This window comes from Halichoeres trimaculatus, unplaced genomic scaffold, assembly GCF_033239565.1.
Source record: "Halichoeres trimaculatus isolate MK-OKI-2021-1 unplaced genomic scaffold, fHalTri1.1 fHalTri1_scaffold_3, whole genome shotgun sequence".
Lineage (NCBI taxonomy): Eukaryota > Metazoa > Chordata > Actinopteri > Labriformes > Labridae > Halichoeres > Halichoeres trimaculatus.
Genome location: NW_027437181.1, coordinates 30,914,835 through 30,928,863, shown reverse-complemented (window position 1 = coordinate 30,928,863; position 14,029 = coordinate 30,914,835). Strand labels below are relative to the sequence as shown.

The 14,029-nt window shown below is 39.5% G+C and overlaps 1 protein-coding gene across 1 annotated transcript in view; it reads left to right on the top strand.

Moving 5' to 3' along the window:
* The window catches only part of wtip (WT1 interacting protein), a 39,154-nt gene that overhangs the window by 5,400 nt on the left and 19,725 nt on the right, over nt 1-14,029 (top strand). The window contains exon 2 of the mRNA XM_074666621.1: nt 5,937-6,038. Within this exon, the coding sequence (XP_074522722.1) occupies nt 5,937-6,038 (102 nt within the window). The remainder of the gene's footprint in view (nt 1-5,936; nt 6,039-14,029) is intronic.

Genomic DNA, 14,029 nt, shown 5'->3' with positions numbered 1-14,029 from the left:
GACATGTTATGAAATGGGCACATGAGGGATTCAGCTTCCTGTTCTGAAATGATAAACAAGAGGGCTGAACAGATTTCTCTTCTTTCCTTTCTAACCAAAACCACATCCTCACTCAAAAGATCCTTGAGGATTTAAGGATCAATGTTTGGACTGTGACATAGTTACATTTATGTAGTTAGTAGTTTCCCAATGACAGAAAACGTGAATAAAAATGAAAATCTGAACAGTGCTGCGGACACGAGGTGTGTGAGTCACAGGAATCTGCAGTGGAGCTGCCACCCAGGGGAGTGAAGTAATGAAGGCAAATCGATGTAGCTGTATTAATAAATCATCTTTTTTCAGCTCAGTTATTAAGTAGAGGTTCAAAGTCAGCCAGTCAGTCTGTAATATCGGGAGATAGAATAAATCTGTCTGAAAGGTAGAGGGAAAAGGCTTTAAAGATATGTGTGCTTGGAAATTCACAGTCTAGAAAATGGCGCATTAAATGGGCACAAAGTGAGCTGTTGACATTTGTTGAGAGCAGAAAAACATACTTTCATCCTGGGATTCAGAGTGATTTGTACCTTTTCAGTCTTTTTAAATACATCTTGAGATACTGGACTTAACCTTTGTTCGAAGTCTGCACTTTGGTGTTTGTGTGTGAGTGCAACAGGTGTCTGGATCACACACACACTCACACACCACAGATTGATTTAGGATAAGTCTTCAAACACAGGCTTCATGAGCTGAAGACTTTGCTCACAATCTGCAGAAACCTAATAAAAGTTGTGTGTTTTTTTCCAATACTCACCAAAATGCGTTCTAACATGAAGGAGACAAACACTTTATGAGAACATGAGGAAACTGCAGCATGTTAACCTGCAGACCACAAAAAAGAAGACACCATTCAGCATCAAACATCACTATTAAACTGAGATTAAGCCAGTTATTAAAAGGGAATTCAGCCTCAACAATGGCAGGAAGTAATCATTGAAGTAAAAGTTGAACATAATCACCGTGGCATAGAATAAGGAGCAGAGCAAATTAAGAAGCGCCCAAATCCCACAGTAATAGGCTTTAAACAAGTAAGACGATATTTTGAAACGGTCTTTATGTGCAGTTTTGGAAGCAGCACAGAGCTCCTGTACTTAACAATTTATGAGTTTAATAGTGCATATGCAAAAAGGGAGAATCTCAACTGAATAGTTTCATAAAGAATTAATTAACTGTTGATAAATATGATCTAACGTCACTCAGTGTGTTTAATTTACTGTGAGGCTGTATCAAGTGAAGTGTGTGATTCATTTTCTCATAAGTGGCATCCTCAGGTGATGAAACCAAACACAGTAAAAGTTGCTTTATTGTCATCTTCAGACGGGTTTCAGAAGCTGTCAGAGACATAAACTGCTGCATTCGTTGGCACCAGCTCCTGGTTTCTGAACAGTGGTTTTGATGGTGGTGGCCAAATTGAAAATGCAAACTCAACCTGACTTGGGATCGACCTAAATGCAGGAAAAGACAGGAAGCTGAAGCAGATTGTGGTAGAGTTCCTCCACATGTGAAGCAACATAAAGTCTGAAAATCATGAAGTTGATGAAAGGAACGCCACTGTGAGTTTAATAGTCGTGTCAAGGTAGACCCACTGTTATGTTCATGTTGGCTAACATGGACTTTACTGTTAAAAACACTCAAAGCTGGTCTGAGGGTTCGTGTTCAGAGATTTCACAGGGATATCACAGGGATATCAGTTTTGGCCATTAACCTATCAACACATATTGACGAGTTGATTTGCCACCATGGCTTGTCTTCATTTTATGCAACCCCTTGGTTAGACTCTGTAATATACATCATGTTTTTACAGCAGAATTCAACATGTTTAGAGCAAGTTGTGCTCAGCGTTTCAGTTACAGAGACTTTGATCAGAAACCACTGTGTAACTTCACTGAGACTTCATCCTTTATAGAGTCTGTGGTAGAGACAGAGGAGGCATTCTGTATTGTTTAAAGGGAAGACATAATATTTTTCTGTTTTTAGTGTCCTCATCTTTTCTCTGCCTCTGCTAATGTCACACTCTGCACTGGAGCTGTTATGAAAGGGAAATGAATGTTTCAGGGAATTCCACTGTCACAGAAAGCGTGTCCTTGCTCTGAATCCATCCTCAAATATTATTCTGAAGATAAGTCATCATTTATCTTGGGGGGAGGAGAAGAGGGGTTACGAGCAGCTCCCTGTTGGGATCTTGTGAGATCTTGTGTCCTCTAGGCACTGTGACCCTGGACTCACCCCACCCAGGCTTTGACCCTGCTCTCCCTGAGGAATGTGACCCCAGCGGAGGTCGTCTTCTGTGTGAGAGTTTGGAGATTGTTAGTCTGCTGCTGCTACATCTGAATACTTTCAGGCCACTGTTACCTCCTGTCTCATTTGTTCACTAAAGGTCACGATTCTTTTTATAGCAGCTCTGTTCAGGCTTTTGGAGGCGAGGAGGCTGTGCTCTTGTACCTGCAGATGGCTGGGTTGTTCCTTCATCTGTCATCTTTAGGACCAGCAGGGAGACATATTTCAATCAGAGCAGATATTTTGACTCCTGGGACTGATTACTTTAAAATGTGATTTAAAGATGCTTTGAGGAAGATCTATTTTGATTGGACTGCCTCGCCTCCTTCTGGCCCGGAGTCTCACACACACTTTCGTAAGAAGAGGTAAGGTTTATATCAGTACAGTTACGTAGCGCCTTTTGTTTGAAACATGACAACAAGCAAATGTGAGTTTGTACTGTTTGTCAGTAGCTGGCTAAATGTAGCGCTACTAGCAGCCCGGTGCTCTAAGACGTTGTCCTGCCAGTCATCTCCCGATCAGAGCTAACGTAACCTCACTCTTCATTTTATTGATAGACTCTCAAGTTTGAACAGACCACTGCAGAATAACTGCTGACTGTGGGTTGGAATCAACATTATCATAAACAGTTTAGCCCCTGTGTTAGCCTTTAGCTGGAGCTGTATCACTCTCCTGTTTATCTTTCTTCTGCTCTTCTGTCTTTTTTCTGTCTGATAGTTAGGCTCCTGTGTTCACCATCACTACAAAATTAATCACAGAAATCTTTTTCAGCAGAGAAAAACACAGATCTCTCTTCTCTCTGCTAAACTTCGTCAGCTGGCGTGGTGTTGTCATAGAGACTGAAACGTGCTGTAATTTACAAAGTAGCATTTCACAGTAACCTATATTGGCGCTGACAATCTCATTTTAAAGTGTGGATTATGATCAGGCATATATCTAGAAGGGAGAGTTTTTCAAGATCACTTTCAAACTCCTCACAGCCCCTTTAATCATACTGATTCTATGGCTGTCCAGGACACGAGGTACTGTACATTTGGCAAAAATGTAACCAAATCTGTTTGCCAAAAAGTTATATTATTTTATTATTTAAGTATCAATACCTAATGGAACTATTTTCATCTTTGAATTGGTGATAAAGTGAGAGACGTGTATTGCACTGTCCTGACTGCATCAAAATTTAAAAACATTTCACCTCATATTATATTATGCATGCAGTGATGAGGTTTTTTTGACAAAGATTATTCATTAGCCTAGATTTATATTTCACCTCTTTGACTGCTGCAATATTTTAGCAATGTCGTATAAAATCAGATTAATCTGTGCAGAATATCACCACAGCTGTGTTACAGTTTTGCAGGTATAGAGCACAATGTCTTAGCTTCAAGTGTAATTTTTTTATGATTAACAGTTTCACAAGCTTCTTAAATGCAGAAAAAAATGTTTATTTTTTTATTTTGGTGTTTTTTTCAGTTGTTTGAACATTCAGTTTAATCAAAAATAGCACAAAGACAACAATCATATGTCAAAACAGGAATATGGGTTTATTTATCATGTTTATCATTTCATTGGATAACCTCTTGTTTTTCCCAACACTTTGGAACCAGTATGAGGAGACTAGTACGTAGCTTTGAAAGTGAAATGTTATCCCATTTTTTTAGCTACTCAACAGTTCAGGTTTAACTTAGTCACCATTGACTGACCAATGACTGCTGACTGGCCAGTTCAGTGTGTGGACTCATACTACAGAGCCATCCTGTTACATGCAGGATATGGTTTGGCAAAGCCTGACAAATCCAAGAGGTACTGTTGTGATGGCAGCACATGCATAGCTGCATAGCTCTGAAACCTGAACAGTGTTCAGCATTCAGCAACCTTCCCATATGTATGAACTACCCAAACCATGAGTGTGCATCCTTGTGTCCTCACATTATCAGAGAAGCTGACTCCTGAAGTGTGTTCGCTGATAACAAGCCAGGTGTTCCTGCTCCTCTTAAGAGAAGGGAAAAGAATACTAAATTGCATTTGTCATGTCTTTCATGGATCTTAAAAGGAATCATCTGGATGTTCGTAAACTGTTTTAATGAGGCTGTTTTCATCTGCATTTGCATCAGCATCCTTTTAAATACATAGAGCTGCCACTGTCTGTTTGACAGAGGTCATGTGATCATATATTGTTCTGTAGAGTATTAACTTTTGTAAAACTCGAGAAAGATGTGAAATGTCACTCATGATAAATCCCCGAGACACACCACTCCACCACTTCCAGTTTCTTACAGTGAGAGTTGAGTCCCACTAGGATACAACATTTCTGCAGGAGCGGGTACGTTTGGGAGTACTTTGCTGGAATGATCCCTCTTTTTCTGTTCTGTCGGTCCCTTTCTCTGTGGTTTAGTGGGGGAGGGGCTCCACTAGAATGGGGTGATGTCACCAATCTCTGTGCACCAATCATAGTTGGCAACATTAAAATTAAAAATCTAATTACAGTGATGGGGTTGTTTGTTTATGTTGGCAGCACTTTCAGTGAACTCTGTTCAAACACCCACACAGTCCTGATGAATCTGAGATTCTGAACAAAGTTCATCATAAATAAGGATGATTAAGCATTTGAATCAGAACTTTTCTTTCTTTCTCTTATATTTTCTTAAATGCTTACTGCTCAGGAGGAAAAAAATGGTTGAAAATCGTCTTTGAAGGCTCTAAGATGTTTTTCAGCTTTCTCTCATTTTTTGGCTGTGGCTCAAAAATCTCATTGTTAGTGGGCATGGTGATGAGCAGAGAGCGCTTGGACTCATGACCTCAATACTTCTTAAAACAGTTTATAACACACATTTATTAGCACTGTGGAACCACAGTATCATCTTATTTTGTATCTCATCTTAAACAGTGTCTTGTTTTACGAGTTGAGTGGAAATTTATTAGCTGTTAAACCTTTTTTACTGTTCTTTAAGCTTGTTACTCTGAAAAAAGCTGAAGAACAGACTCAACCTCTAATGTCTGCTACGTTTTCCACCATACAGTTCCTCCAGACGGTCTGATGTAACGCATGGAAACAGCAGAGGTTTGATTGGACTTTTGCAGCAGGACTAGAAATCATTTTAGGAAATGAAACTTGTGAAGTACAAGTCAGAAGCTGAAAATTGCATTTTTATCCTTCAAATAAAAGCACAGCTCTGCAGCTGTGATAGCTTCTCTGTGCTTGGCACGGTTTGGTGTCAGAGCTCGACAAACTTGACAGCCCTGAATTATATTGTGATGGTGATCTTCAAAAGCTGCTGAAAGAACAGGGGATTAAATCTGACTCAGGAAACACAGCAAAGATGATATTTGAACAGGTTTATTGTTTTTTACACTCTATTGTAGATGTTTTTAATTAGATTTCCAGGAAAGGTCCATCGAAGCTGGCAGCAGCTCCGGCAACTGTTTGATTCTAGCAGTGATGATCTGTCTGTGTGAGCTTGTGCATCATTCTTGTGCAGAGAACGTGATGTAATTCTAACAATGCAAAGATCAAATGCTCTGTGTGATTTCCAGAAGATTTTACTTCCACTCTGCATGCCAGGGACTCTTCTCCTTCTTCCCTCAGAATTCACAACATTGTCTGTCTGACCTTGTGTTTTTGACAGGTATCTGTGTCAAATGTGGAAAGGGAGTGTACGGGGCCAGCCAAGCGTGTCAGGCCATGGGGAACCTGTATCACACAAACTGCTTCACCTGCTGCTCTTGTGGTGAGTAAAACTGTCCAGAGACATCTCTGACAGTCCAACTGCTTCATCATCTGCTCTGTTAATGTGGATAACTTCATCTAGGAGTGAAGATGAATAATAAAACATGTTGAGTATGGATCCATGGTTTGAGCATCACTGTTCAAAGTGAAGCCTTTGAAGGATTTCTGATGGTTTTTACCCTGAATATGGAAGCAGTCATCACTTTGTGCGACTGTTTTCATGTTTTTGTGTAGGCAGTCAGTTTGAAACATCACAAGCTGCTTATGATTTATTTACAAGTTGTTCAGCCTGAAACTTATTGTGAGAACAAAGAAAAACACTGTTTCGATGAGAAACTCAATAAATGTGGGTTCTGTAATTTCAGGTAAATACAAAATCACTTTTTACCTTTAGTCATCTTGTTTTTCCTGGAACAACTTGGTTATTTTTGCATCTCTCTCCATTGTTGTTGTTGCTGTTGTTATATGGTGGTAGTAGTGTTTTGTTTTGTTTTGTATTTGTTTCAAGCAAAAAGTTTAGATTTTATTATTCATCCACACTTTGAATAAGATTTTCAACAAAAAATTAAGATCACAGCAACTTCTGACATCCTTCATCGGATTACCCTTCATCTGCAAATCCCAGGTTGACGGGATGTGTTATGAACTGCAGAAGTGAACTGATTTGTGCTTGTCATGCATGCAGCTGGCTCACATCTAAAAGTTCATTACTGTAATTCTCAGGATGCACTGACACAACTTTTTAAGTCCTGATACTGATCTGATCTTAGACCAGCACTGGTTAAATACTCTTTTTGTGATAACACAAGGATGAGACTGTGGATTATGTTTTGGTGACTTCAGACTTTGCCGAAGTGTAATCAGCATTTATTTAGGACGTGGTCACACTGGCAAACATTGTGACCACTTAAGCACACTACAGCCCAGTTCCTTTGGCCATTGTGACCATATATGTGCCATTCTTGAGCACACTTTACTTCTTTCCTTTGGCACGCTTTGGAGAGGTGGGCTTCAGCACAGTTTACTTCATGCACAAGCACAAGCACGTGGACAGCGCATACGATCCATGACATATGATCGCCACTAGCACACCTTTCGATAATCATTTTAATCAGTAGTAATGGTGTTAGGGGACTTTGTCCAACTAAATCAACTTAACATAAGTCAAAAAGTCTCTAAAGTTATAGCAGTGCTGTCTGTGTCTCATTGTGCTGACTCTGATGAGATCGCGCTTTGTGTAGACTAGGGATGCATGATATTGGATTTTTGCCAAAATCGGATATGCCGATATATCAAAACCCCTTTTGACCGATACCGATACCGATATCGATAATCACAAGTTTGTTTGTTTTTTTCACTGTAAAGAAAGCTAAGTCTATCCTGTACTGGAATTTATATGTTACTCTTATTGTGACGGTCTTATTTGTTTAAGAAACACACATAAAACAAGACAAAAAACATTTGATTTTACCATAAATAAGAAATGTATTATTTTTCAAACTCAAGGCATTCAGTATTGAAATACAGAAAAATAATGTCTTTAGATCACATGAACTTTAAATGTACAATGCATTTTTAAACATAACCAAGTTGCATTTGATTATTTTAGAGCTACTTTAACAACCTGGTGACAGACCCAGAGCTCTGCAGTGCAAATAAATGAAGTGCTACATTTTATTTAAGGGGCTTATTTTTCCGCTGGAAAATAATAATAATCCTAACTGAATAGCACCTTATCGGCTGTGCATATCTGCAAAAATTTTCATATCTGCCGATACCGATATTTTGCCGATAATATCGTGCATCCCTAGTGTAGACGCTTCACAATGTCGTAGGTGGGCCATGCCTGTGTATGATACCCGCTAAAGTGTGGCTCATATTGGAGTAGTGTGACCAGTGCTGCTGGGATCGTGCTTGAGTATGGCACGGTTTGGATGGCCATTGTGACCGCACCCATACACATGGTTGTTGGAAGCAAAGACCAGCATAGAACTGAACTTAATAGAAGTTGAACAGATCTGCCCTGTGGATTGTCTCTTTGTCAGTCATCTTTCTCTTTGAGTCTGTATTGGACCAATATCCAATACCAGGATTGGATCAGCACATCCCTAATAAGTGCTGTTTGATACTGTTTGCATAAAATGATGCGAATTTTGTCATTTTTACATTTGATAATATAGGAAGAAAGAACGAAAAAAAAAGATCTACACTTGTGTGTTTACCAGAAGCTGCACCAAAAAGTAACAAAGAAAGAAAGGAAGAAAGAAAGATTGAGAGAATGAGCAGCTGTGGTGGTGAAGTGAAGGAGCCAGTAAAGACAGAAAAGTGACACAACTGAAATATGTAGTGATCATCTGATTGTTTCACAACAGACCTGCTGAAAGAACTTAAAGTATTAACACTTCCACACTATCTGTCAGATTTACAGCTTAAGTCACACTCCCTCCAGACACACACACAGCATGTGCTGCTCATCACAGCCACTTCCATCTCTAACTCTCCTCAGTCACAGACTGACACACACTGATGTTTTGTAAATTTTTGTGTATCTAATTGATTCCATTTTTCTCCAGCATGTGATGCTTCACACTGCTGCACAGTGACTGACAACCATTAAATGAAATGAAGAATTCAGGGAGAAAATGAAAAAATACAGACAGAGAGCACACACTCTCCAGATGGACAGAATGATTAATAATCAATGCTTTAGTAAATATTTATAGTTCAGTTCAGTTTAACCTAACAGAGCAGTGTATTCATGCTGAAGGTTGCACAAAGCAGAAGTAAGATGTTGCTATGGATTCAGTGAGTCACACAGTGGGTAACATCCTATCCCTGTTTACAGTGTCCTGATTAATGAACAGACATCTCTGAACTGTGACACCAAGGGAATTTGATAAACAGGGGTTTTTACCTGTCTCTGAGTTATTATGAGTAATGCTGGTTTTTAGTTTTTTTTTCCGTTCAATTTATAGATGTTTGCACAATATTTAAAACTGACATTAGAAATGTACAGAGAAAGTTACCCCTAGCTGTTCTGAAGGTGGATGAATTCCTGGAGATTATGACTTTGATTGTAGTAACCTGACGGTCACAACATCTGCTGCTGCTGTGACATCTGTGCAAGTGGAAAATCACCTTTGACTGACTGGTTTTCTGCATCTATAATGAAACTTTGACACGTATCGATTGCTCACTGCACATATGCTGCATCACTCTGGGGAGGTTAAAACTGACCTGCACGAAAGCTGCAAAGTGTTTTTTGTTTTTATTTCTTTGATCCAAAAAAAAATACCTGAAATCATTTTGATGGCTTGAGCTATGCTGCAGCAGCTTTATCCACACTCGTGTTTTTCTTTCTGGCTCTAGATCTTAATCTCACCTACAAAGCTACAAGTGGTTCATCCATTTTCTCCAGCCAGGAAAAACAGCCTTTAATGAGCACAGCACTGCAAATATTTCGAACACTTAAAAAGTCAAAAGTGTGGGTGGTGAGCAGAGGACTTGGCTTATCTATTGTACTTAAGCCAAACCAAGTTTGTTAGTTCATGATTTAATGCTGGAGTGGAGTCCACAGACTGAAAATCGATGAGTATAATCCCTGCCTGAGATTTGTTGTAGGGTGTGCATTCATTCCCAAACCAGAGAAATAAAGTGAGCTGGTGTTTCTGCCTCAGTTTGTGTCTGCCTCCTCCTCCTCCTCCTCTGATTGAGGTGCTGTTTCAAACCACCTTGCTTTAGGCTTCAGAAACCGCTGTTTATGCTGAAAAATCATCAATCGTTGGTTTCTCTGCTTTGCTGTCAGAAGGAGTGTTACTGCCAGATATTAAGACATGAGACCAGAAAACAGCTTTCAGTGCAGAGAAAAACTGAACCAATATGTCAAAATGAATAAAATGTTTGGTCTTAAAGTTTGTAATTAAATCTGTTTTTGAGCTTGTTGTAGACATTGTGTGAGTGTATGCGATTTCTGGACGTCCCTGTCACCCGACCCCGGCCCTCCTCTCCTGTTTCCCGGGGAAACAAGAGGAAGATGTCGGGAGAGAGCTCTTTAGCAAGGTTGCTTCCATTCATATATTGTACTACACATGGATACTGATCCTCCAGCCCAGCCCCTCCGGCTCTGGAAGGACTGCCTATAATTTACATGTAACCAAAGCCGCATACTTTCCGATTTATTGTGTGTCTAAAGAAAGAGGGGGCCAGATGCTGAGTGTCCAGTTGCTGAAGTTGTGGGATTTGGCTTTGGAAACGTGGCCTCTGGCCTGGTTAAGGTTTAAGTGCCGTTTAAACAGTCTTGATTGAGTTTTAGGGTTTATTTAGAAGTTATTAGCAGGTTATGCTCGGGACACCGCTCACAGCAATGAAACAAGGCAGAAACATCTTTGAGTTGTTTAAAAACAAGATTATTTCCTCTGAACACTAAAAATACATTCACAGACTGACTGGGTTACGTTTGTTATATCGTGAAGTAGCTGAGTGGGACTTTATGGCTGTGAGACAAAAAACACAGACAGCTCCTGAGAGAAATACTGTTGCTTTAGTTAGTGAAACCACATCCAGGATTAGTCAGCTCTGGTCGTCATTGATGGCTTCACTACTTGCCTCTCGAGATGGTTTATTTGTAACGTAAACTCTGAGCTGTATCGTTTGACCTCATGTGAATGGGAATGTTTTCTTTTAAGAAGGCCTCTGAGAAGTTTAGTTTCAAAGTGCCTGCACTTGTCATAACACAATCCGGTGATTTATCAGCAGCTCCGCTTCTGTGTTCCTGTTTGTTTTTTGGTCTCTTTCAGTTTTTCTTTTCCTCTTGAGTGGGGTCCTCCTAGAGTCTGGATCTCCAGAGCGAGGCAGAGTTTGCTGAGACATTGCTTGCTGGTAGCCTTGGGCTTTGTTTAACCATGCATAATTGAGCCCTCCTCTTGGCTTACTCCCATGGTTGCACCCTTTTTTCATGAAATGGCCAAGAATGCAAACTACCCCCCTCCACTTCAGCCGGCCTTCCCTGGAGGACCTCGATCAGACAGTCACAAAGTGTACCAGACCTGCTTATCAGAGGGGGCAGGCATGCTGGGATGGGCGCACATTAAACAGCACACGCACAAAGGGCTGCAGGCATGCATGTGCGTACACAGAAATAAAAAACAAACGTAGTTTCACAAATATAGGGTCAGAAGAGTTCTGAGTTTTTCCTCAAAGTTGATTTAATTAATTCTCCTTTCATGCAACAGTCTTGCTCGCTCAATGACTTTAGAGACAGAGGCTCTCAACCTACTGTTTATATTCGAGCACCATTGAGCAAAACATTTGTCTTTCTCTGCATCTTAAGATGAAGCTTTTTCACTGAGTGAGTGAGAAAGTGCCCTTTAAATTGAGTAAATATGACTTCCAAACCGGGTGTTGTCCAAAATAAGCATGCCTGCTCCAGATAGAATAAAAAATAATAAAACATGTTGCTTCAGGCTGGATGAGCAGACTGTCAACCGCAAGGCTGATGACTCATTGGCGTGTTACAGTAATCCAAGCGGCCTCTGAAAGCACTGGCAGGAGAAGAGCGCTCAGGGGCTTGAATTTCTCCAATCATTCACTGCCACCAGTTGCACCTGCCAGGCAGCGGGAATCAGAAAGCTGACAGACAGGCGCAGCTTGGTTCTGTGTCAGGGGCAGTCTGCTTACATGCTCCAAATATATCAGCCATATTAAAAAATAAAAGGATTATGGTGAGATCGAGCAAAACTCAAACAAGCAAGTCAAAAAATCTGGTCAGAAACAGCCAGGTGTCCTCATTAAAAGAAGCGTTAAGCTAACAAGCGTGTAGCAGTGTCATGTTTTGACCTTTCTAACTTACAGTTGACTTACTCCTTCTTTTTTAATGACTAACAGCCAGACTGGATGCTATGAGACATCCAGGATCATTTTCACTCTATATATTTGTTTTTCCATGCTCAGAAGTTAACTTGAAGCAAACTTTGTCTTAAGTTTAAGCACCACGCATGGCAGACTTCACCTGACACTTCAGTAATCATATTTTAATTCACATCAGTTTGTGTGCTTTCATCGCCATCCACATCCGCCTTGGCCTCTGTCTTCATGAACATAATGTGGAGAGATTTAGTGGTTTTAGAGGATTCAAAGCAGAACTTTTGTGTGATTTTTATCACATACAAATACAGATCTCAGAGATTATCTGCTTTCAAATCCTCTAAGCTCTTCAGCCACGAGATGAGAGAATAGTTGTGCACCACAGAGAAGATCATAATAATGTTATATTTTCTAATGGAAGCTTCAGAAAAATAGCTCTCCCTGCCAAACCAAGTTTATTCCTTTTCTGCAAAAGAAGTCTGAGCCCTTATAGTTTAACATCCACAGTCTCAAAGTCCTCCTTTTGCCCTCTTATCAAGTCTTGTCTGTCATTATCTGATATATTCTGTTATAAAAGAATATTATAGTCTAAAGAAAAACGATTGCAAAAAGGATTAAGCTTAAAGCTGCGTCTTTAGTCCGTCTGAAATTAGTGAAGTAACTGCACAGCAAACACAGCTTCCATCCTCCAATATGAAGAACTCAGACACACCTGGGGCTCAAGTTTGGCTGCGAGTGTCAGTCATGTCCCATTAACAGACTTCAATCATCACAGCTGACAGCCTTTTACTGCATGTCACACTCTCTGTTAACTGTCATATCTTCAGATAAAGGTTTAAAATTCCAAAATGTATCTTTTTAAAGCCTGGACAGCCTGCAGCAAATCAGAATGAAGTATTAAACATACAGAACAAAAATGAGAAATTATTGCTTCTTTCTATCTGTAGTTTCTCTGAAAAAGAAAACATATTACACTGTAAAACTGAAATCTAATCATTTGTTTTTATCTTCTTTTTTGAAAAAAAAAAAATCTTATGAAACTTAATATGAGAAGCATTCACCTGACTCATTCAGACAAATGTCTATTTCTAGACAAAGAACAAGAATGTCTCAGTGTATCAAGACAAGTGCTGTCAGGCAATTAAAAAAAATCTTATCAAATAACAGGATTTGTAATTAATTAATCTATTCAATCACATTTTAATCTCATATTTGCTTAAGGTCCTGAATTAAGAAGTTGAATTCTAGGACATTACAAAACTGTTGTGCATGAATAATCAAATAAATACACGAAGAAGAGAAAATTTGTAAATCCATATTCTTGTTAGCTGCCATTGACGTTTGAAGACATCACTTTGATCTCAACCATTTACTGTGTCTAAAGGAGTAAATTATGTGTTTCACTCGGGGGAGGCGGGGTCTGGTGGAGATTGTCAATCAAAATCATGCTCATAAACGACTGTGGGTGAGAGCGATGCTCTCTTTGGATGAGAGATCAGCATGGATATGAGGAAAAGATGTGAGATGACAGAGACAAAGCGAGACGCTGCAAGTCAGAAAAGTTCAGGCAGTTCACTCTCAAACCGAGAATGTGTCGCAGTAGTTCAGAGTGAAAGAGTGGCGCGATCGTGAGAAATGATGACGGAGATCACAAAGAGGGTCAAAGGATGGAGCACCTTAGATCAAGGCGACCAAAAACTTACGTTTTGTCTGTTTTTTGGTTTAAAAACAGAAAAAGAGACCTACAAGAAGAGAGTCGACTATTCTTAGGTAGTTTTGGTGTTTACAAAGTCATAGAAAACTATTTTTTTGGGTCTTAAAAGATCGTTCAAGATGCTCTGACAATGGCTTGCAGCTAATAAGGTAATCCCATTAATTTTTATAATGCATTAATTGGCAGTGTAATTAATTAATCTAATTAACACTTTCAAGTGACAACCTTATACAAGACATTACTCTTTAAACTTAAACTTCAAATAGATTTAATTCTTGTTTTAAAACATTGTTTCCAGACTTGTCAGGTGATTGTGGCTCACATTAAGTCTAATAAGACATTTATACTCAAATTAAGTCAAACACTTGCTTGGATTTTAGTTTTTGCAGTGTTTCTGAATAAACAAGTTGATTACA